The sequence below is a fragment of the Canis lupus genome, chromosome 25 (genome assembly GCF_003254725.2).
Source record: "Canis lupus dingo isolate Sandy chromosome 25, ASM325472v2, whole genome shotgun sequence".
NCBI classification, from domain to species: domain Eukaryota; kingdom Metazoa; phylum Chordata; class Mammalia; order Carnivora; family Canidae; genus Canis; species Canis lupus.
This window is the reverse complement of record NC_064267.1, coordinates 18,413,998-18,438,115: the sequence shown is the minus strand read 5'-3', so window position 1 is coordinate 18,438,115 and position 24,118 is coordinate 18,413,998. Positions and strand designations below refer to the sequence as shown.

Sequence of the window (24,118 nt, the reverse complement as noted above, 5' to 3'; positions counted from 1 at the left end):
TTTAGGCAGTTAAGGGGGAGGTGAAAAGTTTTACCTCAGCTCAAAATAAAAGCATGTTCTAGGGTGGCTTATTCTGAATCTACTCAAGATAGATGTTAAAAGTTTGGTTTCATGAAACGTGAGATTAGAAAAATAGAAATACTTGAAATCTAATTTTTTATAGGAAATGATTTCAAATATGTGACTTGCATTTAGGAAAATTAAAATGGTAAGCAAAAAAAAAAAAAAAGAAAGAAAATTAAAATGGGTTGTTAATTTCCAGCTCAATATACATAAACTTTCATTTTCAAGTTTGGTATTTTATAAAGTAGTAAAATATCTTGGTTTGAATATATAACACTGGTTACCTGTAGATACTGTTTAAAAAATGAAAAGACAATTTAGTTGATCTAAAAAAAAATGTTTATTTTACACTATCTACTCTCAAGAGTCCAGAGAACTACAAAGTAAGGGGACAGGGCTGCAAGGTCTTCTAGAAAGAGACAAGCAGAAAACAAGGAAGAAGTACTTAACTTATGTTGACTGGTTGGGGTTTCATATCTGACCATATTTAGAAAGGTCAGAAACCAGGCAGTGAGATAGCACCCAGAGTTGGTTTGGTTTGGGGGAATTGACTGACTGGATATATAGTGTTTCTAATCAAGGGGAGTTTTACAGGGACACAAAAGTTATCTAGGTTTTGTTTTGCTGGATGTGGCACCCTGGGCAATAGCAGCTTCATTTTGGGTCTAGAAATTTATTTCAACAGCACAAATCACTAGTCATAATTTGATATGATGACCTACCCAGCTGTATCAATTGTTTATCTTGTATATTTAGGTTTATTCCTCTAAACTATTTGTAGGAGGAGCCTAGAAACTGAATTTCTTTCACAAACTTCATGCATTTCTGTTTATTAAACATGGCAAAAGAGTGGAGCTGTAGATGTAATTGCTTCCTGACACCCCTCGGGATGCTGAGGCACTGGTTCCATTCGTCCTCATTCTTTTTTTTTTTTTTTTTTCCCGTCCTCATTCTTTATTTAAATAACAGGCTAGTTAAGATCTTGAAGAGAATTATAGAGTTTTAAGATCTGCTAATGTATTATGGTTTAATAGTATTATAATTCTTTAATAGAACTTTTATAAATGGGCACAGTTTGAGATACAGAGTTTCCAATAAATATAAGAGTTTTCCACTTTTAGGTATAAAAGGAAGAGAGCGTCTCCTGGACCTGATTGCCACATTTCTGGTGCTACAGTTTCTTCGCACCACATTGGAACATAAGGGAATAGTCTTCAAATCATTGATGAAGTTGGATGATGCTTCCATTTCCAGGTGGCTTTAATTATAGTATTAAGCAATTTGCGTATATTTCTGACCATTTCTTAACTAAATTTTACAAGAAGCTACATGGAATTGTAAGAACAAAGAGAAATTATTCACAAGGAATATCTTGTCTGTACTCTTTGGTCATAGGCAGGGAACAATATTTTTGCCTCTTAGGTTCCATGAAAAACCGAGGCTCAGCATGTTTAAGTATAGCGTACACTGGAATTCGGATCTTTGGTTCCTGGTTTAGTATTCTTTTCAATATGTCATATTGATTCTATGTGCTTTTGGAAAATCCACAATATGATTATTGGGACCAGGCCCGTTGCCAGTAATTGCAGGGCTTGGCACAAGAATATAGATGGAAACCCACATACTGTATGTCTAAGTATTTAAAAGTTATACATCAAACCAGCTGTTAAGTAAAACACATTTTAAAGTCCTGCCTTGACAAATATAACTTCTTTTGAAGACTAAGTTCAAATTTAGAAATCTGTGACCACTTAAAGTTTTGTGCCATAACATGACAGTATAGAGAGAGCCGTTTCTGGGGCCTTTGCTCCTAATTCTTGGGGTGACCTCTGGCACCACAAGAGGCTTTGAGGCACACAGGAAGCCTCCCTACTTACCAAAATTCCATCCATACCCCATGCAAATGGTCACTCTTTATGTGTGTGCATATACACACAATATATGTATATATACATATATATATAATTTGCTCATGATATTTTTAAAAAGAGAAGTGGGAAAATAGCAAAACTAATAAAAAAATATCTATAGGGGGAGGATGTAGAGATAGGTTGGAAACTAGGTTTCTCCTTATATACTTTGTTTTATATTTTTGACTTTGAAACTAGGTAAATATTTTACACAATAAAGACAAGAAACCAGAGAGAAGAGATTGAATATATTAAATTATTCCAGGAACTCCCATCAGTAATGTCTAGAATGTGAGGAAATAAGTGGCAAAAGGAAAAAGAGGGGATGAGTGGAAGCTATAAATTAAAGGACATGTGGCAAGGCAATGTTAGGCCTACTTTGGATTCTGATGACAAAACCCATTTTATTAAAGAGAGAGAGAATTAGAGAGATTTAAACATTACCTGGATATTTTGTGATATTAAAGAATTATTTATATCTATTTTAAGTCATGTTTAAGAAAAAGTTCTTATCCCTTAGAGATACATATTTGCAGATGAAATTAAAATAAATAAGCAGATCTGTTTTTACCCTTTCAGAAAGACTGATTAAATTCTCAATTCCTAACAGCATCAAACACAAAACAGGTACTCAGAAAATAATAAATTGAGCATTTTGCTGTATGTAATTTATACTTCCAGTTTTAAGAAAAGCAACACTTTCTCATGAGCTTGCCAAACAACTCTTTGAGAAAGATGGAAATTTATTAAGTGAATATCAAGAAAAATACTTCAAAGAACTAGTAGACAGGACTGACAAGTTAATATTTGATTTAATAGGCACAACCAAAGAGGCACTTCTTCTATTTATGTCTTTTTCAACTGAGACAGAAGGGAAGAGGGGCTTAGGAGACAAGTTGGCCAAAATAAAGCCATTTTGGTTTTTAGGCTTATCCTTTACATAAAAGTCAACAAGTCTTAAAAGGAGTCATAAGATACAAATGATGGAAGACCGCAAGACCCCACTCCCTCCAGCAGTAAAAGTCATAAAGGCTGGAGGTTGCTCTTGCGGGTAATTCCATGACTCTAAAACAATGGAAAAACTAACCACCCAATGTAAATGTTAAACCCAGAGTTAAAGAGTAAGCCCCTCCTTATAGGATTGGCTAATTAAAAAAAAAAAAAAAAAAAAAAAAAAAAACCTTCTTAAACTCTTTGTTGGAAGCAGGAGGGGGGGGTGGTCCTTTTCCTCCCCTGGGAAGAGAGACTACTACTTTATCTATGAAGTAGCTCCTTTCTTACTTGTATACTTAACAAATTTTTGTCCCTTTCTCTACATGGCTTGCTCTTGAATTCTCTCTCTCAAAAGGCCAAGAACCCTCTTGGCGAGGGGTGTAAGGCCCTCCATCTTGGCCTGTCTGGCATCACAACTATGATAGCCATTAGAACAAGTATTAATAACTTTGAACTTACTTTTGAATTGCAGTATTATAAAGTATTAAACCAAGATTTTCAAAGATAATGAAGTATATTCCAGCACATTGCTTTTACCATATGACTGTTACTATGAGAGCAAAAAGGTTTGTTGGCGCTTTCATAATAGTAATTTTTATTCCCTGTTGATTGCATATTTAATTTTAACTTTTCTTTTTGTTTTTATTTTTCTGCTTCATGATAACATATAACATTAATGCACACTAATAACACATTGAAGGGGGTATATGAACAAAACCTTCATACTAGTATGGGATGGTCAGTCAAAAGCTTAGAGACCAGCTAAAGGAAGACCAATTGAATTAGTGAGAATATTTAAAACGAGTTTTGTTGCTTTCAGTAGTCCATAACTATAAGTAGACTAATGATTACTGGGAAACAGGCCTTTTAAGCACTTTGGACATGCTCACCATTTAGTATGTTTGTGTCATCATGATATTCATTAACATTTATTGATTGCCTGCTCTGTGCCAAGGGTTATTAAAGCCTGTGACATGCATGTATTTTGCTAATCCCCACGACAAACCCCTAGGATCTCATATTATTATTATAATTGAGGAAACTGAGACTTCCAGTCTTGAATGAAAGCTTCATCATAGCCAACATTGTGTGATTTCAGAGTCAGGGTTTGAACCCAGCTTTTAGCCATCATACTATACTAATGGCCCTTCCTCAGTTTACAGGGAAAAAAATCAGGAAGATGGAGAGAATTTTCCAAATTTTTAGTTTCCCCCCAAAGAATTTTTTTCTCTGTAGTATATGTTACCACTTGCTTGCTAATAAATTCTAGCAGATGACATGATTAATGAGGAATTAGCTAACTAATAATGAAAAATCTCAATTTTTCTGAGTCTTGCATAGACTTTTGAATATTTGACAGTCTTGAATGTTTGACATTTTATGCACACAAACTTAGAGCTTTTATGTTATGCACAGTTTAGTAGTACATTGTTTCTGATTGGTGTGACAGAATTAACTATATGAAAGTTTAATGGGTGAGTCTTAGGTATTTTGCTAACTGATCAAATTGAGAATTTCTGGTACAGTAAAAAGGAGAGAGAAATAGAAACCTGGTTTGTAAAATAGTATTGAGTTTCTGCTTGAAGAATGGATGGATTTAGATCAAGAAGAATGGAAAGGAGATGACAAAAAACAACAAAAAAATCATATAAAATCTAGAGAAGGCTTGAGTTGTCCTGGAGGGACCAAGGAAGTCTATGAAGCATTTAGAAGCTGGAAAGTGATGAGCTTAATATATTTTAAAATGTGTTGGATAAGTTAAAAGCACTGTGTCAGTCTGATAGAACTTTCATAAAATGTCAGAGAGAATTGCTTTTTTTATTTTTTTTTTTTTTTTTTTTTTTTTTTTTTTTTTTTTTATTTATTTATGATAGTCACATAGAGAGAGAGAGAGAGGCAGAGACATAGGCAGAGGGAGAAGCAGGCTCCATGCACCGGGAGCCTGACGTGGGATTCGATCCGGGGTCTCCAGGATCGCGCCCTGGGCCAAAGGCAGGCGCCAAACCGCTGCGCCACCCAGGGATCCCGCTTTTTTTAAATATCTTAATTTTTGACAGAATTATTTTGTCTGATATAATGTGCTAGGTTTGGTACCACATTACATTTCGTAGGTAATTATATTCTGATGTTGTTGGAACCATTTATTTTTATTCTAGAACTATCCCCTGGGCTTTTGAAGAAATAAAGAAAGCAAGTGAATGGGTAAGAAGAACTGAAGGACAATATCCATCTATCTGCCAACGGCTTGAGTTGGGTCAAGACTGGGACTCTGCCACTAAACAGCTATTGGGGCACCACTTCTCTTTACAGACTTCTTAATTACAGTCAAGGCTGAATCAACTGAAGTTGTTTTTTAAACATTACTCATGCTTCCATGTACAAAATAATCAGATATCTATAGATACCTATAATGAAGTTTAATTATGATTTTATTCAGTATAGCACTCACTTTAAAATAAACAGAAACAGGGGTGCCTGGGTGGCTCAGTCAGTTAAGTGTCTGCCTTCAGCTCAGGTCATGATCCCAGGATTCTGGAATGGAGCCCCTACATCAGGCTTCCTGCTCAGCAGGGAATCTGCTTCTCCCTCTCCCTCTCCTGCCACCTCGTACTCTCTCTCCTCTTGCTCACTCTATCTCAAATATAAAATCTTTTTAAAAAGTAAAAAATAAAATAACTGATTAATGAACTAAGAAGTGATAATAAAATTAATATTACAACATTACAGATTTTTTGTGTTTAAAAGTTTTAAGGTGATAAGAGACACATCTGGCTGGTCCTGGAACCTCATTTCCTTCTCCTCTTTAAAGACTCTAGTAGAGAATGGCCCAGCTGGATTTAGTAAGCTGGACAGAAACAAGGTCTTGGCTGATGTCAGTGTTCCTGGCGTGCAAGCCTGTTTCCTGGGTCCTGAGTCTCCAGACCTTTGCCCTTGTATGCATGCTCCCTGGTGTGGTTCCTAAACTATAGATCCCTTGATACATTTTTTGTCACTTAGAAAAGCTAGGTATCCTAAGTAATTCTTTCATGGATCTATCTAAAACCCTAAAGTCCTCTAGATTTCCTCCTATGTTATCTTGTAGAAGTTTTATAAATTTTGCATTTTATTTATTTTTTTTAAATTTTGCATTTTACATTTTGGTTTATGATCCATTTTATTTTTCATGAAAGCTGTAAGGTCACTTTCCACCTTCCTCCACACTACCACTTCTAGATTACCTCTCTATCTTTATGTAAAAAAAAACCCTGGTTTCATTGAGATTCATTCTTTTGGCTGTCCTCCAATCTGTCCTCATTGCTGTCATTTGCCATGTGCCCAGTTCCTACCCTCATTCACATGGTTCAGGATTTCCCTTTCTACTGCCAGTCCTGCCTTCATCTTGAGTGACTTCCATTAACCTGCCGTGTGACCCTCCTAATTCCCTGGACTAGAACCACAGCTATAATTGAGGGTTGGCAGAATGCCTTGTGATGCACTCAGAGGATGGGAAGTTTGTGAGGAATTACTGTGAGGCCTTCTCCATCTGACTGTCAACCTGGGAGGTAGACGTAAGACTATTTCTCATCACCTCCCAGTTCTGAAGCGATGTAAAGCTCAGGAGACAGTTGGAGACTAAAAATCCTAGCTGTATTAAGAATTGACTCCTCAGCAATGAGGTGTCCCACAACACACATCAAAATTATCTAGCTCCTTTGGGATGTGGGACAAGGACCAAGGGGAGCTGGCATCTTTGACTACTCTTTCTCTTGCTGTTTATGTAAGTAATAAACCATCTAAATCTAAAATGGCTTGTTATGTCTTTACTGGCTAAATCAATCAGGTCTTGCCCTTGGCCTTGTCTGCTTATTTGATATAATCACAGAAGATAAACTCTTTTCTTGTTCTATCAGATTAGAGGATAAAAGATTGATAGTACCTAGTAGCAGAGTGTGTGAAGATAGATAGACTTCCTTATGTTATCGCTGGAAACATATACTAGTAAATGTATTTGCAATTTCTCCAAATTTAAATCACTACCCTCCTTGATCTAAACATTTCACTAATAGGAATTCCACTTCTAGAAATTCATCTTGCAAAAATATGGACACATACACATCCATGTGTTATATATGCACATATATATATATTTCAGTTGCAGAATAATATGGAATAGAGTTCATTTAAAAATTATATAAATGGGGGGATCCCTGGGTGGCTCAGCGGGTTAGAGCCTACCTTTGGCCCAGGGCGTGATCCTGGAGTCCTGGGATCGAGTCCCACATCGGGCTCCCTGCATGGAGCCTGCTTCCGCCTCTCTCTCTCTCTCTCTCTCTGTGAATAAATAAATAAAGTCTTAAAAAAAAAATTATATAAATGGGTGTTTATATATGTATGAGATAAAAGTCTGTCATGTCATATTCCAAACTGGTTACCTTTGAGGAATAGGAACTTTGTTTCTATCCTATATATTTGAATTGGTTAAAAAGTTTTACAGTGAATATATATATATAACTTTTATTTCAAAAATACATAAAAGCCAAGAAAATAGTATAATGAACATAAATCCTGTCATTTAAGAGATTTTGCCAGGTTTTTATAAATTGAGAACAGTCTTCTCTTCCCTCCTCTTTTGCTATTGACTTGTTAAAGAAACAAGGTCAGTTGTCCTATAGGATTGTCCCACATTCTGGATTTGTCTGTTTCCATTTTTTCTTTCCCCATATTTCTTGTAAACTGGAAATTTGATCTAAGGTCCTGAATAGATTAAGAATCAATATTTTTATCAACAGGAGCCATATAGTTTGGTTGTTCTTTTAGCAATGCTAACAATGATCAGTGGGTTTTCCAATGTGAAGCTGTGTTTCCCCTACAACCAACAAATAGTCTGTGAAGAGATTCTTTGGCAGCCAATTCCTCATCAGTCTTTCACCTAACAGTTTTGTTGCTGAAATTATTTTCATGAAACATTGTGATTCTCTATCTTTTCTTCTATGATTAACTGAAATTTTTCTGAAAGAATGAGCTTTCCCCATCAACTAATGTTGTTTGATTATAGTATTTTTAAAAACTTACTTCAAGGGACACCTGGGTGGCTCAGTTGCCTTTGGCTCAGGTCATGATCCCAGAGTCCTGGGATGGAGCTCTGCGTCCAGTTCCCTGCTCCTTAGGGAGCCTCCTTCTGCCTCTCCCTCTGCCTTCTGCTTCCCCTGCTTGTGTACTCTGTCAAGTAAATAAAATATTTTTAAAAATTACTTTAAAAAGATATTTAATTATTAGAATTGTTGTGTATCTTCCTTTATAGGTTAAGAGTCTGTGAAGGGCAGAGGGACTGTTAAGAGACAACAGGCCCAAAATGGAATTATCTGTGCCAAGTCCCACATCAGCAAACCAAGGATTGATACCCAACCTAACTGCAATTTCAGCCTCTTCTAGGAATAGAATCTTAACCAGTAGTCTGGAATTTCCTGGTAATACTAGTGAGGTAATCCTCCGGATAGACCTCATCCCTCCCCCAAAAGACAGTGAATTGGTCTGAAATAATCCTTTCTTTTGTTTATGATTTCCTTGCCCCACCCCTGTTCTGCTATGAAAAGCCTGTCCTGTTCTGCGTTGCTTTGGAGCTCCTTTCTATTTGCTGGATAGGATGCTACCCTAATTGTTGAATAAAGCCAATAAGATCTTCAGGTTTAGTCAGCTGAATTTTAATACCATGTTCTATTGTTGTTTGTATTGTTAATGCTTGGTATAGTCATGGTACACAGGATGCATTTAGTGAGCTAAACAAATAATAGTGACCCTACTTAAGATCTGATGAGCCTCTCCATGATGTGGGAAACAATGGCAAATGAAAAATTATTAAATTTCCTACTACTTACAGCCCCTTGACAAGTTCTTGAAACAGATAGAGTGATCTTCCTCTAGAGACTCAGCTGCCTCGATGTTGACACATTGCTAAAGGCAAAAGGCAATCTTAGTCCAACTCTCCAAGATCTTGGGAATCTATTTTAACATTAAAAATTCCTTCAGAAAAAAAAAAATTCCTTCAGAAACTTCATCTCTATCCTACAAGACACGTGTTGGCGATCATCCCCCAAGCATATGGCCTGTTGATATTCATCTGAAGGTTCTCCTGACTAAGGTTCATTAGACATAATAAATGACCTTTCCCAACAATAGCCAGCCCCCTCAAATCCTGGAAACCTTGCTTCCAAAATTCCTTAGAGACTGAACTCTCTCCCTAACCCCCTCCCAACTTGAAAGTATACAACAGGTCACTCCTCATGACCCCGGGACGGCTCTTCCTGCCCACAGGTCCCCTCTGGTGCTTAAATAAAACCACCTTTTTTTTTTTTTTTTTTAAGATTTTATTTATTTATTCATGAGAGACACAGAGAGAGGCAGGCAGAGACACAGGCAGAGGGAGAAACAGGCTCTTCAAGGGGGGCTCGATGTGGAACTGGATCCTCAGACCAGGATGACGTCCTCAACCGCTCAGCTACCCAGGTGTCCCAAAAAAACCACCTGTTTGCACCAAAGACGTCTCTAGAATTTTTTCTTGGCCATTGGCTTAGAATCCTAACGTCTTTCCTACATCACCCAAATGGATCTGCTGGACCATAGATGATTCTTCAACCTCTGAGTTCACTTAAAAGAGTAAATCTTATAAATTAAGTCCACCATTCAAAGAAACAAAAATGAAAAACTCCTTGGGGCACCTGGCTGGCTGTCAGAAGAGCTTCCATTCTTCATCTCCAGGTCCTGAATTTCAGCCCCAAGTTGGGTATAGATAACTTAAATAAATGACACTTAGCAGAATAAAAAAATTAAAAGCTCGATACCACAATTTTATTTGAATCCAAAGTGAGAAAACTATTTTACCCTTAGGTGGGTTATCATAGCAACTCTGGGTGACTATCTTTGTCAATCATCCGTAAGGTGGACAACGTAATTTTATCACGTCCAGATATTTTCAATGGGGGAAAAATCCCTAGAACTTGAAAAACAATTAGTTTTGGCCTGATACTTAACATTTTTTTCCTATCTGTAAACAATACTAGAATATAACAGCACTGAGTGATGTTTGTATCGTCCACACGCGTTTAACGAATCTCAATCACACCGCATGTCCGGCCCGCTCCGGTCCCGGCAGAGGTGGGCTGCTGTTCTGGGGAACCTCGCAGCTGTCCGTCCCCTCGGGGCGGCCGTCAGGTCCCAGGAGCGGTCGGGGTCCCCTGGGGCGGCCGTCAGGTCCCAGCAGCGGTCGGGGTCCCCTCGGGGCGGCCGTCAGGTCCCAGCAGCGGTCGGTTTCCTCAGGCACAGCCGTCAGGCCCCAGCAGCAGTCGGTCCCCTCAGGCGCTTGGGCTCCTTCTCCAAGGCGAATAGCCGCGCTCCGCGGTGCCCCGGCGGCCCCTTCCCCGCCGGGTGAGCCCGCCTCTCTCCCTTTTCTCCGGCGCCCAGACAAGCCCCTCCCTCTCCGCCCACCCCAACCGGCCGTTCCTGCCCTTCCCCCCAGGAGCGCCAGAGCTGCCCTTCCCCGCGCCTCCCCAGCGCCGCAGCTGCCCAGCGCCTCACTCTCACGGCCTATTCGCCCCGCCCTTCCTCCCGGGCGCCCCTCAGCCCGCCCACCCACTTCCCGTAGACTCCGCGGGCTCCAGCGCGCCCGCCTCGACGTGATTGGTGGGTGTGTGTGTCGCTCCAGGGTCCGGAGGCCGCTATTGGCGGGTCTCCCTAGTAGCGTCACGTGGATTCGGGCCAAGCGCGGAGCGCGAGGAACCGCCAAGGGTGTGTGTCGCAGCCGCTCTTCGTCGGCGGTTTGCTGGGCTCCGATGATGGCGGCGGCGACGGTCGCCGAGGGAGTGAGCATGACTGCGAGTCCTGTCTCAGGTGCCGCAGGCAATGTGGAGTCTCCTGAAGCTGAAGGAGAAGGTGTCGGAGCAGCGGGCGAAGAGAAGGACGCAGCCACAAGAGGCGCGGAGGCAGCCGGAGACAGCGAGGAGGACGGAGAGGATGTATTCGAGGTGGAAAAGATCCTGGACATGAAGACCGAGGGGGTAGGTGTGCGGCGGGGAGGCGGCGCTGGGCGCGCAGGGCGTGCCGTGAGGCGGGAGCGGAGGGGCTTCTGCGGAGGGCGGCCGTGCGTACACGGGGAGCCCTCCCGGAGTTGTGCCCTGGACGTGGGCGGGAAGGAGCTTGATCGCTTGCGCCCCGGCCAGCGTGCGGGTGTTGGGGGCGGACTCCGGCTGTGGCCGCGGGCTCGTGCGGGTTTCGGGAGCGGGGCTCCTTTCAGGAACTTTGGCCGGGTTGCGTGGCTGGGGGCGGGAAGCATCGGAGTCCGCCGGCTGCGGCAAGATCCGCGGCGGTGTCGGCGTGCCTCCTCGAGAGGGCCGCTGCTCTGCTCCGGGAGGAGACTCTGTGGGCCGGCTCCCATCCCCGTCCGGGCTGCTTGTCGTCCGTCCAGTGCTCTCCAAAGCTTTGGTCCGTTTTCTGCCTTAAAATCCACGGGGATTCCCGTTCATCCCCGGAATCTCGTCCAAGAGGGTGGTGTTTAGAGGCCTTCCAAGTCTGACCGTTGTCTTCCCTCTCACTTTGTTACGGGAGAGCAACCTCACTGTAGTCCTGACCTCCTCCGTCATACTGACCCTAGACCCCCCCGTTCTCCCGCCCCCCAGTCTCTCAGGTCTCTCTGAGAATCAGTTTCCCTGGGAATCCCTGCGGAGTGAGATCTTCAAGTTTGCCCTCCCAGCAGTGGGTCGGACCTCTGAGCTTTAAAGCATTATTATATACGTGTTTGTCTCTCTGCTACATGGTAGGCTCACTGGTTAAAGGAAATATGATTCTTACTAATTTTTGTATTACTGGTACTCAGAAGATTAAATGACTAAATGAGTCATGGACTGCAGGGTGGGATGGAGGAGAGAGGGTGCACAAGTAGGGAGACAGTCTGTGTCAGTAGGTAAGTGTGAGGTGACCAAAGGGCCCGTATGGTGATAGGGTCTCTGTCTTCTTTTTATATTATCTATTATTTTCTGTTTGACTATTTAGCAAACTTTTTTTTTTTTTCTTCACACGCCTTGTGCTAGATGCAGCGTTAGGTACTGAGGATATGGAGATTAATTGTAGCATACACAGTTGCTGAAGCTGAAAAATTTGTCGGGATAAATTGTTGATATCCAATGTATTACTATTATTGCTAGTTGCAATACAGTAGATAGGAACTTTTTTTGGTGTAATTTTTCCAAATATATAACAAAAGTACCTTGAGATGAGAGTAGATCCAATCTTGGGCTGTTTTTTATCTCCTTCATCTAACACAGTGCTTGGCACATAGAAGATATTTAGAAAAATATTTGGTTAGGAAAGTAATATCTTTAAAGTTAAGGTGGTTCGCCTGTAAGTATAATTTTTATATTTTTAAAAATTTATTTAATTCCACTATAATATTCCTGGTCCCAAACAATTGTAGGAACTGTACATATTCTAGTCAAAAGCAGGTGAAACTAAGAAGCTTAAATGTTGAAGACAGTAAACGATATAAAGTTAGGTGAAAAATCTAGTTCTCAGTGCATTGTATTTTTAGGTGCTCTTGAGAATGATTTATAAGACGAAAAGTATTAGCTCAGCAGAACAGGACTACACTGGTTACTTTTTAAGTACTGCTAAGGGAGCCAGCCAATTGAAAACCATAAGGGTCCTGGTAGCTGTTTGTTTGGCTTCCTTAAGGTCTATGGTATTTCTGTTCATAAGCCATCAGACTGGTATTCTGTTACTAAAACTGTCATGATGATGAATGGCATTAATGCTACATTTATATATTAGCCATGTTCTTTATTTCATTTTATTGCCAAATGTGATTTTTTGTATGTTTTCAGAACAGTTAAATTAATCTGACAGATCTTGGGGTTTTGAAGCCAAAAGCTGGCACTTTTTAATATTTATGGGAATTTGACTTGATTTTTTTAAGTGTATGAATATTTTAATTATATAACTTAGTAAATTATCATAAAGCCAACACCTGTATAACCTCCACCTAAGTCAGGAAATATTAGACTGCTAGCCCTAGAAACCTCTTTTGAATACCATTACCGTTCAGTATTCTCTTCCATCCCCCAAAATCACTGTCCTGAATTATTATATGGTAATATCTTTCTTGCTTTTGTAATTTTTCCACTTAAGGATACCTTCCTTGATACTTGAGTTTAGATTTACCTGACTTTTTGAGGGGGCCCTCGAGTGGTTCAATCAGTTAAGCATCCTACTAGTGATTCAGCTTGGGTCATAATGTCATGGTTTGTGATGTCATGGTTTGTGAGATCGAGACTCACATCAGGCTCCACACAGGGCATGGAGCCTGCTTAAGATTCTCTCTCTTCTTCTCCCTCTGCCCTTCCCCCCTCTTTTTTTTTTTTTTAATTTTATTTATTTATTCGGGAGAGACACAGGCGGAGGGAGAAGCAGGCTCCATGCAGGGAGCCCAATGTGGGACTCAATCCCCGAACTCCAGGATCATGCCCTGGAGACGCTCAACCGCTGAGCCACCCAGGCATCCCTTGCCCCCTTAAAAAAAAACAAAACAAAAAAAAGGTTTTTGTTTTTTTAGGTAAGCTCCACATTCAGCGTGGGCTTTAGACTTAAAATCCCTGAGATCAAGAGTCTCATGTTCTATCAAAGGAGCTCTCCAGGCCCCCTCAAATTATATACCTCTAATCTTAATTTAGCTATAGCTCATAAATTATGTTTATACTATGTTCAGGTAAAAATATTTTCCAATTTCCATAAATTATGTGCAAATATATTGCCTAACTTCCAAACACTTGAGAGTTATTAATAAATATTTCATGTCCTTTAAAAGAATTATTTTAACTGACACGTATTTATATATTGTTTAACACTGAGTATTTGTTTAATTAATTGGGTTATTTAAGACCTAATAGTTGCCAACAAGCAAATCAGCTGTTACTTAGGAATTTGAAACTGGAAATATGGGAAACTAATTTGAGAATAATTTGCACATATGAGCAGTTCTCAATTTCATATTCCAAATATTATTGATTATTGTAACTGGCATTTTTTATGGTATGTTCTTGTCAATTTTAAGGCAACACTAAAGCCTGGAGTGGCTCAGTCAGTTAAGCATCTGCCTTCAAGCCCGGTCATGATCCCAGGGTCCTGGGAATGAGCTCCAAGTTGGGCTCCCTGCTCAACGGGGAGTCTGCTTCTCCTTGCCCCCACACTGTTTGTTCTCTATCTCTCGCTCGCTCTCAAATAATAAAATATTTTTTAAAAGATTTTATTCTTTCTATGGCTGAATAATATGCCATTGCATATATATATATGCACATATATGTATTTCATATCTTCTTTATCCATTCATCAATCAGTGGATACAGACTGCTTCCATATCTTGCTATTATAAATAATGCTATGAACATCAGGATGCATGCATCCCTTTGAATTAGTATTCTTGTATTCTTTGGGTAAACCCCCTGTAGTATGATTGCTAGATCATAAGGTAGTTCTGTTTTTAACCTGCCATTAGGCTTATGTATAGTCTCCTCTGCATATGGCAGTTTATATTAAGTTGGTGGTCATTTAAGATAAAACCCATTCTTTTCTCCTCCCCTGGTTTCTAGGTATATGTTAATATATTTTTTCCTTTTTCTAAAATTTAAATTCAATTTGCCAACTGTTAGTATATTTTACATTCTTTGTGTGTGCATGTGTATGTCGGTGTGGGTTTCCTGGCTGATTTTTTACAGAAATAGTCATTTTTATTCCTTTTGTATTTCATACCTATATACTGTGACTTTTGGTCTCCTTTCTACTTCAAGAGTCCCTTTTTAGATTTCTTGCAGTGGTCACAGGGGTCACAGACTCCTTTATTTATTTATATATTTTTAAAAAGATTTTATTGATTTATTCATGAGAGACAGAGAGAGGCAGAGACAGAGACAGGAGAAGTAGGCTCCTCAAGGGAAGTCTGATATCCCTGGACTCTGGGACCACACCCTGAGCCAAAGGCAAGATTCAACTGCTGAGCCACCCAGGCATCCCTATTTTGTTTGTCTGGGAAACTATCTCTCCTTCTATTCTGAATGATAGCCTTGCTGGATATTGTATTCTTGGCTGCAGATTTTTCCCATTCAGCACACTGAATATATCATGCAGATTTTTCCCATTCAGCACACTGAATATATCATGCCACTCTCTTCTGGCTTGCCAAGTTTCTGCCAAAAAATCTGTAATCTTATGGGCTTTCCCTTGTAAGTTACTGACGACTTTTGTTTTGCTGCTTTTATGATTTTTTCTTTATCACTATATGTTGTGGATTTAATTACAACTTGTCTTGGTGTGCATCTGCTTTGTTGATTTTGTTTGGAGTTCTCGATGCCTCCTGGATCTGGATATGGTTTCCTTCCCCAATTTAGGGAAGTTTTCAGATACTATTTCATTAAATAAAATTTTCTGGCCCCTTTTTTTCTCTCTTGTTTGGGACTCCTATAATATGAATGTTGATTGATGGAGTAACTAAGTTCCCTAAGTCTGTTCTTTTGTGTAATTGTTTCTTTTGTTCAGCTGATTACTCTCCATTACTCTGTTTTCTTGGTCACTAATTAATTTCTCTGCTCTTCCGTGCTGTATTCATTCCATCAAGTGTGTTTCTCATTTCTTTTATTGAGCCCTTTATCTCTGCTGTGTTATTCCTTATCTCTGTGTTAAGGGTATCACTCATGTTTTCCACTCTTTTCTCAAGTCTAGTGAGTATCCTTACAATCATTGCTTTAAATTCTCCATCAAGCATGTTACTTATATATGTTTTGCTTTAGATCTCTGGCTGTGGCCTTGTCCTGTTCTTTCATTTGGGATGAGTTTCTCTGTCTCATTTTGTCTGCCTCTCTGTTTCTGTTAAGAAAGTCAGCTGTGTCTTCTGCTCTTGAAAGTAGTGAGTTCATGAAGAGGAGGTCCTGGTATGCCCTGCCATACAGTGTTCCCTGTTCACCAGAACCTGGCACTTAGAGGAGAGTATCCTGTGTGTATTGTTTACACGTTGCTGTCGTGTCTGTGTCACTTTTCCTCTCAATGTAGTCATTTGTACTGACTCTGCCTGTTGTGGGCTATGCTTGCTGTCTGTGGTGTTAGTGGGACCCAGGCAGGCTAGCTCTGAAGGGGCGTGTACATCAGGGAACTTTGGAGCAGGGCAGGGTTGTGAGCAAAATTTCATTTGGGCCACTAGTCCTGTGCTAGATCCCCTGAAGCACTGAGGCAGCTGGGGGCTGTGCCCTGGAGTGGCAGGGGGTGCAAGGTTGGGCATCTTGCATAAGGATGACTGGGTATGGCTGAGCCCAGCACATGATTGTGGGTGGGGGTGTTTGGGCGGGGTGCACATGGTGCTAACAAAATCCCCTTGAACGCAAGGCTTAGCAGGCTTGGAGTGGGTGACTCCTGAGGAGAACTCATGGGCATGGCATACTGCTAGCGGGTCAGGTAGCAAGTGTCTGTGCAGCTCCCCTTCTTACAGGTGGCTCTGTGTTTATGCTGGTGGGTTGGGGAGGAAAATGGCACATGCAAGCTCTTTTGTTTTCAGAGAGGTCCCCCAACATGGTCTGAAATCAGAATGAACAAATCTGCTTCCCATTTCCCCCGTGGTATTCCATAAACTGCTGGGTTTGTTTGTTTGTTTGTTTTTAAGATTTTATTTATTTATTCATGAGAGACACGGGCGGGGGGGGGGGACACACAGGCAGAGGGAGAAGCAGGCTCCATGCAGGGAGCCTGACGTGGGACTGGATCCTGGGTCTCCAGGATCATGCCCTGGGCTGAAGGCGGCACTAAACCGCTGAGCCCCTGGGTTGCCCTAAACTGCTGTTTTTATGTTGCCTCTCCACACACTGTTGTCTCTTTAAGGGCAGCAACCCACCTATCACTTACCCTATTGCTCACTGGTGGCCAGTGCAGCATTAAAGTCAGCTGACTTTTAAAGCTCTGGGCTCCAAGCCCCACTGGTTTTACAAGCTCACAGAATTCAACTCCTTTGGGTTTGTTTGTTCCTCAGGTTTTTAAAACCAAACATTATGGGGTCTTCTCCATGTGAGATACCTGGTTCGAGGACCTGTTTCTCTGCCCTCTTCACACACACCACTCCCTCCAGCTGATAGCCTCTCTCCACCTTTCTGACCTTCCAAACCTTTCAGATGCAGCTTTTTCTCTATATTTAATTGTGGAGTTTGTTCTGCCAGTCTTCAGATCACGCTCCAATTTATTGACTTGGATGTGGAGGATATCTAGTAGTAAATGTGGGCCAGGGTGGACTCAGGGTCCTCTTACTCCACCATCTTCCTAAGCTCCTACCAAAAAAGGAATTAAGAAAACAACTCCAAAAAAAAAAAAAAAGAAAACAACTCCAGGGGCACCTGGGTGGCTCAGTCAGCTAAGTGCCAACTCTTGGTTTTAGCTTAGGTCATGATCTCTTGGGTCCTGGGATTGAGCTCCCTCCCCCTTTGACTTCAGGGCTCAGTGGGGAATCTGCTTGATTCTTTGCCTTTGCCCCTCCTCTAACACATGCCTGTGTGCAATTCTGTTTATAACAGCATCTAAAAAAATAAAATAATTCTTTTTTTTTTTTTTTAAGATTTTATTGAGAAAGCATGAGAGTAAGGGGGAGAAGCAGACTGCCACTGAGCAGGGAGCCTGACAGGGCTCTATCCCAGGATCCTGAGAGCACGACCCCAGCTGAAGGTAGATGCTCAACTGACTGAGCCACCCGGGGACCCCTGAAAGAATAAAGTACTTAGGAATAAATTTAATCTACAGAATAAATGACTTGCAAACTTACTACAAAGCTGAGTGATTAAAACAGTATCGTACTGGTATGTGGATAGACATAGAAAATCCAAAAATGAACCTATATTTCTATGGCCTATTGATTTTTCATAAGGGTATCAAGTGCAATCAATAGGGAAGCAAATTGTGCTGAAATAGCTCGATTTCCACATGCAAAAAGGGGAGATTGGACCTACCTCACGCCATATACAAAAATTAACTCAAAATGAATTTAAAGAGAAACCTAAATTTAAGAGGTAAAACTATAAAATTATTAGAAGAAAATGTAGGGGTAAATATTCAAGACCTTGGATTTGACAATGCATTGGACGTAACTCCAAAAACACAAACAGGAAAAAATAGGTAAAAGGACTTCATCAAAATTAAAAATATTTTGTGCATCAAAAAACAGTATCAACATAGGGAAAAGGCAACCCATAGAACTGAAAAAAATATTTGCAAATCACCTCTGACAAGGGATTAATATCCACAGTATATAAACAACACCTACAATTCAAAAATAAGACCAAAAAAGTAAAAACAAACAAACAAGACTGTCTACTTAAAAATGGACAAAGGAACATTTTTCCAATGATACACAAATGACCAATAAGCAAACGAAAAGATGCTCAACATCCTTAGGGAAATGCAAATCAAAACCATGAGATATACTACCTCACACCAGTTACTAGATGGCTGTAATAAAAACATGGAAAACAAGTGTTTGTGAGAATGTGGAGAAATTAGATCGTTCTTACACTGGTGGTGGGAATGTAAAATAGTATAGCTGCTGTGGAAAACAGTTTGGCTATTCTTCAAAAAATTAAACGATTACCTCATGGCCCAGTAATTTCACTCCTGGGTATGCACCCAAAAGAACTGAAAGTAGGAACTCAAACAGGTATTTGTTTAACCATGTCCAGTAGTGTATTGTTCACAATAGCCAATAAATGGAAACAACCTAAGTGTCCATCAACAGATGAATGGTTAAACAAAATGTGGTGTAAGCATACAATGAAATACTATTCAATCTTAAAAAGGAGGGAACTTCTTATACATTCTGTAACAGGGATAAACCCTGAAAACATTGGGATAGGTGAAATAAGCCAGAAACAGAAAGACATTTGTTGTATGATTTCATTTACATGAAGTACCTATGTATGATTTCATTTACATGAAGTACCTAGAATAAGTAAATTTATAGAGACAGAAAATAGAATGATGGATACCAGGGCTTCAGGGGAAGGGGACTTACTGTTTAATAGAGACAGCTTCAAGTTGGAAAGATGAAAAAGTTCTAGAGATGGACAGTGGTGACAACTGTATCTGTGAATGTACTTAATACCATTTGTTTCTATGAATTTACCCTTAAAATGATTATAATGGCAAAATTTAAGATATATGTATACTAAAAACATATGTAAAACTACAATAAACAAGATTTTAAAATTATCTATAGTGTCTTTTGCCTATTTTCTCATTCATGTATAAGATTTTTTTTTTTTTTTAAGATTGTATTTATTTGTTCATAAGAGACACAGAAAGAGGCAGAGACCTAGGCAGAGGGAGGAGAAACAGGCTCCATGCAGGGAGCCTGATGTTTGACTCGATCCCGGAGCTCCAAGATCACGCCCTGAGCTGAAGGCAGACACTTAACCGCTGAGCCACCCAGGCGTCCCAAGAATTTTTCTTTTTCTTTTTTTCTTTTTTCTTTTTTTAAGAATTTTTCTTTTTGATGTTTCATGACTATCAAATCTTTATCATATATATTCCAAATTTTTGCTTCTCCGGATTTCTGGTTTATCATTTCTGCTCAATACCCAATCTGACTGAGAAGAATATATGAAATAGTTTTCTACATGAACTGCAGAGCACCATTCTAGCTTACACTTAACACTTACCTGATTTTATTCATACAACCACTGAGGCAATAAACTATCCAAACCAAAGCCAAGTGCTACTCCCTCACCTTTTACTCTTCAACATGCCTACACTGCCTTTCAATTGTTCTGTCACCTATTGAAAGACCAACATCAGCAGGATGTTGGATTGGAAACTAAGAAGTAATGGGAAAAGAGTACACTTAGATTCTTAAGTTTTAAAGATAATCCTGAAAATCCTCATGATTTTAACATCATAACTAAGTCTAAATTGATACACTTTTATGGTTCAGTTAAATAACAGGGTGAAGTGACAGTGCTTATATCAACTAAGAGTATATGTACATTTTTTTAAGCAAAATAGTATGCAAAAACAAAACCATTATATATAACTTAGTGCTTCTATGAAGGTATAGTTAAAACTGAAGATAAAGGTGAGACAGCATGGTTTAAGAGGCCTGTGTGAGCGAAGGGGAAAGAAAAGAAATCTTAGTCAATAGTATGCAGAACTGCCTTTAAAAAGCATTTTTGCTTAGTCTTGGTGAAAGCACAATAATGGTGTATTGAATAAAATGATCCTAATTTGTGGGCCACGTTTTTTAAGTAGGCTCCACCCTTAATGTAGGGCTTGAACTCATGATCCTCAGATTAAGAGTCGCATACTGTTCCGACTGAGCTAGCCAGGCACCTCTGGGCCACATTATTTTTATGTGTGCATAAAAACAGTAGTACAGGAGATGCCTGGGTGGCTCAGCAGTTAAGCATCTGCCTTCAGCTCAGGGCATGATCCTGGAGTCCCGGGATCAAGTCCCACATCAGGCTCCCTGAATAGAGCTTGCTTCTCCCTCTGTCTCTCTCTGTGTCTGTCATGAATAAATAAAATAAAATAAAAAATAATAAACAGGAGTACATCTGTTACTTAGGGTAGCTTTTTTTTTTTTTTAATTTAAAACCAATTAACAGGGGATCTCTGGTGGCGCAGCGGTTTGGCGCCTGCCTTTGGCCTAGGGCACGATCCTGGAGACCCGGGATCGAATCCCACGTCGGGCTCCCGGTGCATGGAGCCTGCTTCTCCCTCTGCTTGTGTCTCTGCCTCTCTCTCTCTCTCTCTGTGTGTGTGACTATCATAAATTAAAAATAATAATAATAATAATTTAAAAAAATAAAACCAATTAAAAAAATAAAATAAAACCAATTAACATATATTGTATTATTAGTTTTAGAGGTAAAATTTAGTGATTCATCAGTTGCATATAACACCCAGTGTTCATTTACATCAAGTGTCCTCCTTAATGCCCATCGCCCAGTTACTCCATCCCTCCACCCCTCAATGTAGCTTTTAAAAAGTCTTATTTACTTTAAAATGAGACAGGAAAAAATATATATACATATGTGTATATATATATACACATATATATAAATAAAGATAAAAGACAATATTAACGGGGATATGTATGAAGGTATATATGGGAGATTGTATATAATTCTTCCATCTTTTCTGACAATCAAAAACAGTAAAAACTAGTAAACATTTATTTCTACATTGAACACAGTTCTAAATTTACTGCTAATTATCAATAAATTCAGTCTAGTCAATGAGAATAAGGGCATTAACAACCATTCTCAAGTATTAAGTAGCACATCTCAATTCTAGCTCCAGATTTAATTTGTTGATAACTGTACCTGGTCTTTATTTCAGCAGTTTTGTTTAATTTATTATAGAAACAAATATTAGAGGATCACTATGTAAGGACCTTTGAATCTTAGATATACAACAGTGTACAAAACAAGTGAAATCTGTGAATTATATGTTCTTGTATAGAAGTCCTGTAGATACAAATATTGCCCAAGCTTTGCCTTGTATTAAATTTCATGATAGCCCTGAAATTTAAAACCTTATCTTCAAAATGCCAGAAACAGTCTATTTTCTTTGTAGCCAAATTTTCTTTTAGCTTAATCAGTAAGCCAAACCAAAAGGTAGAAGATGGTCCTCCTAGCCTTCTGGATCATATACAACTAGATAAGTAGTTAAAATTTTTTGTTGGAAAAAAAAAAAAAATAAAATAAAATAAAATTTTTTGTTGGAAAAAGTGGATTCAAGTTTATGATGAACATGAAGTGTTTAAGAAAAAAAGTCTCTAAGCATTTCAGTGGACCCCAAATGTGTTTTATAGAAGTAAAAATATCTGGTCTTTCAGTGTTGCTTGCTTGCTTATGTATGTACGTGTGTATGTGTTTTTAAGTAGGTTCCATGCCCAGCACAGAGCCCAACGCAGGGCTTAAACTCACAACCCCAAGATCGAGACCTGAGTCGAGATTAAGAGTCCGACACTCCACTGACTAAACCACCCAGGCACCAGGCACCACAAAGCTGTCTTTTTTTTTTTAAAGTAGGCTCCATGCTGTGCACTAGATGGTGTTACTTGCACATCCCTTTGGCACTTTATACACTGCACATCGTTGGATAACTTCACATATGCAGAAGCTGGTTAAGTGCCCTTGGGTTTTATTTTTAGCTGAATTACTCTTAAACTGTATAATTTTTACTGTTACTTTATCTAGAAGCTTCAGTTTCCTCTTCTATAAAATGAGTAATAGTACTTCACAGGGTTGTTGTAAAGATTAAATGAGCTAATAAATGCCAAGATTTAGTCCATGGATGACAGATTGTAAAGCACTTGACACAAATGTAATTCTTCTTTTGATTTGTTTTCAACCATTTAAAAATGTAAAACCATTCTTAGCTCACAGGACGACCAAACCAAAATAAGAGACAGGCCCTGCTACACTTCGCCGACGTCTGATATACGGAGATGAGCTCTTTTATCTGGTGGAAATAGAGCATCTTCTCTGGAAATGTGTTTTCTGGTAGTGTGTTTTAACAGTGTTTAGGTGGCTTTATTATTTGATCCCACTGATCTCTCTTTGGGAAATTTATTTTAGCAGTGTGACCAAAGATGTATGAGTATGTAGTAGCTTTGCTTATGAAAACAAAATCAGAAACAAAACAACCTTTGGTTTCCAAAGGGACAGTTTTTGTTGTACTTTTTATTGTATTTAGAACAATCAGTAAAAATCATGTTTTTGAAAAATAGTAAAACAAGAAGTGTTCTATATCTAAGTGAAAAAACAAAGTAAAGTGATAGTATTATCCCAGTCTTTTGAATAATACACATAAAATATGTATTTATAGTTATATTTGTAAATGTAAAAAGTGAAGGAAAGATCAAATTTTATTAGTATCTGTGAGTGATTTTTTAAAATTTTAATTTATTTTTAAAGTTTTATTTAAAATGAGTTGACATAGTATATTATTAGTTTCTGAGATAGAATTTAGTGATTCATCAGTTGCATATAACACCCAGGGTTCATTACATCACATGAACCCTCCTTAATGCCCATCACCTGGTCACCCTATCCCTCCCCCTCCTCCCCTTTAGCACCCTCAGTTTGTTTCCTGTAGTTAAGAGTGTCTCATGGCTTCTCTCCTTTGATTTTGTCTTATTGTCTTTCTCTCCCTTTCCCTATGTTCATCTTTTAAATTCTACATAGAAAAAGAAAAAAAAATTATACATAGGACTGAAATCGTATAATTGTCTTTCTCTGACTTATTTTGCTTAGCATAATATCCTCTAGTTACATGCATGTCATTGCAAATGGTAAGATTTAATTGTTTTTGATGGCTGAATAATATTCCATTGTATATATGTACCACATCTTCTTTATCCATTCATCTGTTGATAGACATCTGGGCTCTTTCTGCTCAATCTTGGCTATTGTGGACATTGCTGCTATAAACATTGGGGTGCAGTTGCCCCTTTGAATCACTGTTTGTATCCTTCGGATAAATACCTAGTAATGCAATTGCTGGGTCATAGGTTAGCTCTTCTTTTTAACTTTGAAGAACCTTCATACTGTTTTCCCAGAGTGGCCGTACCATTTTGCATTCCCACCAACCGTGTAAGAGGGTTCCTCTTTGCATCCTCACAAACATCTATTGATTACTAATTTGTTAATTTTAGCCATTCTAACTGGTGTGAGGTGGTATCTTATTGTAGTTTTGATTTGTATTTCCCTCATGATGAGTGATGTGGAACATTTTTTCATGTGTCTTTGGCCATTTGTATGTCGTCTTTGGAGAAATGTTTACTCATGTCTTCTACCCGTTTCTTAACTGGGTTGTTATTTGGGTGTTGAGTTTGATAAGTTCTTTATAGATTTTGAATACTAACCCCTTCTCTGATAAGACAATTGCAAATATCTTCTCCCATTCTGTCAGTTGTCTTGGTTTTGTTGACTCTTTGCTGTCCAAAAGCTTCAATAATCTCAAGTTTTGCTTTTGTTTCCCTTCCCTTTGGAGAGGTGTCTAGCAGGAAGTTGCTACAGCTGAGGTCACAGAGGTTGCTGCCTGTGTTTGCCTCTAGGATTTTGATGGATTCCTGTCTCACACTTAGGTCTTTCATCCATTTTGAGTTC

At 39.2% G+C, this 24,118-nt stretch overlaps 2 protein-coding genes and 1 long non-coding RNA gene across 17 annotated transcripts in view; 2 read left to right on the top strand and 1 right to left on the bottom strand.

Moving 5' to 3' along the window:
- The window catches only part of PARP4 (poly(ADP-ribose) polymerase family member 4), a 95,993-nt gene extending 90,303 nt beyond the window's left edge, over window positions 1–5,690 (top strand). For both annotated transcript variants that reach the window (XM_025462807.3, XM_049101071.1), the window contains 2 exons: window positions 1,185–1,317; window positions 5,123–5,690. In XM_025462807.3, coding sequence (XP_025318592.3) covers window positions 1,185–1,317; window positions 5,123–5,285 — 296 coding nt within the window. In that variant the 3' untranslated portion in view covers window positions 5,286–5,690. The remainder of the gene's footprint in view (window positions 1–1,184; window positions 1,318–5,122) is intronic.
- LOC112669577 (uncharacterized) overlaps window positions 1–13,262 on the bottom strand; it is a 60,249-nt gene extending 46,987 nt beyond the window's left edge. For 5 of the 8 annotated variants that reach the window (XR_007405821.1, XR_007405819.1, XR_007405823.1 and 2 more), the window contains exons 1-5: window positions 13,152–13,262; window positions 12,202–12,261; window positions 8,822–8,897; window positions 8,019–8,165; window positions 7,182–7,277 (exon numbers count right to left, since the gene is read on the bottom strand). This is a non-coding gene — a long non-coding RNA (uncharacterized LOC112669577). Of the gene's footprint in view, window positions 1–7,181; window positions 7,278–8,014; window positions 8,166–8,821; window positions 8,898–12,201; window positions 12,262–13,151 lie in introns of all 8 variants that reach the window. The other 3 variants (XR_007405820.1, XR_003142366.3, XR_007405824.1) reach the window with 3 other exon arrangements.
- The window catches only part of MPHOSPH8 (M-phase phosphoprotein 8), a 51,752-nt gene continuing 36,925 nt past the window's right edge, over window positions 9,292–24,118 (top strand). For all 7 annotated transcript variants that reach the window (XM_049101075.1, XM_049101073.1, XM_025462773.3 and 4 more), the window contains exon 1: window positions 9,292–10,996. In XM_049101075.1, the coding sequence (XP_048957032.1) occupies window positions 10,772–10,996 (225 nt within the window). In that variant the 5' untranslated portion in view covers window positions 9,292–10,771. The remainder of the gene's footprint in view (window positions 10,997–24,118) is intronic.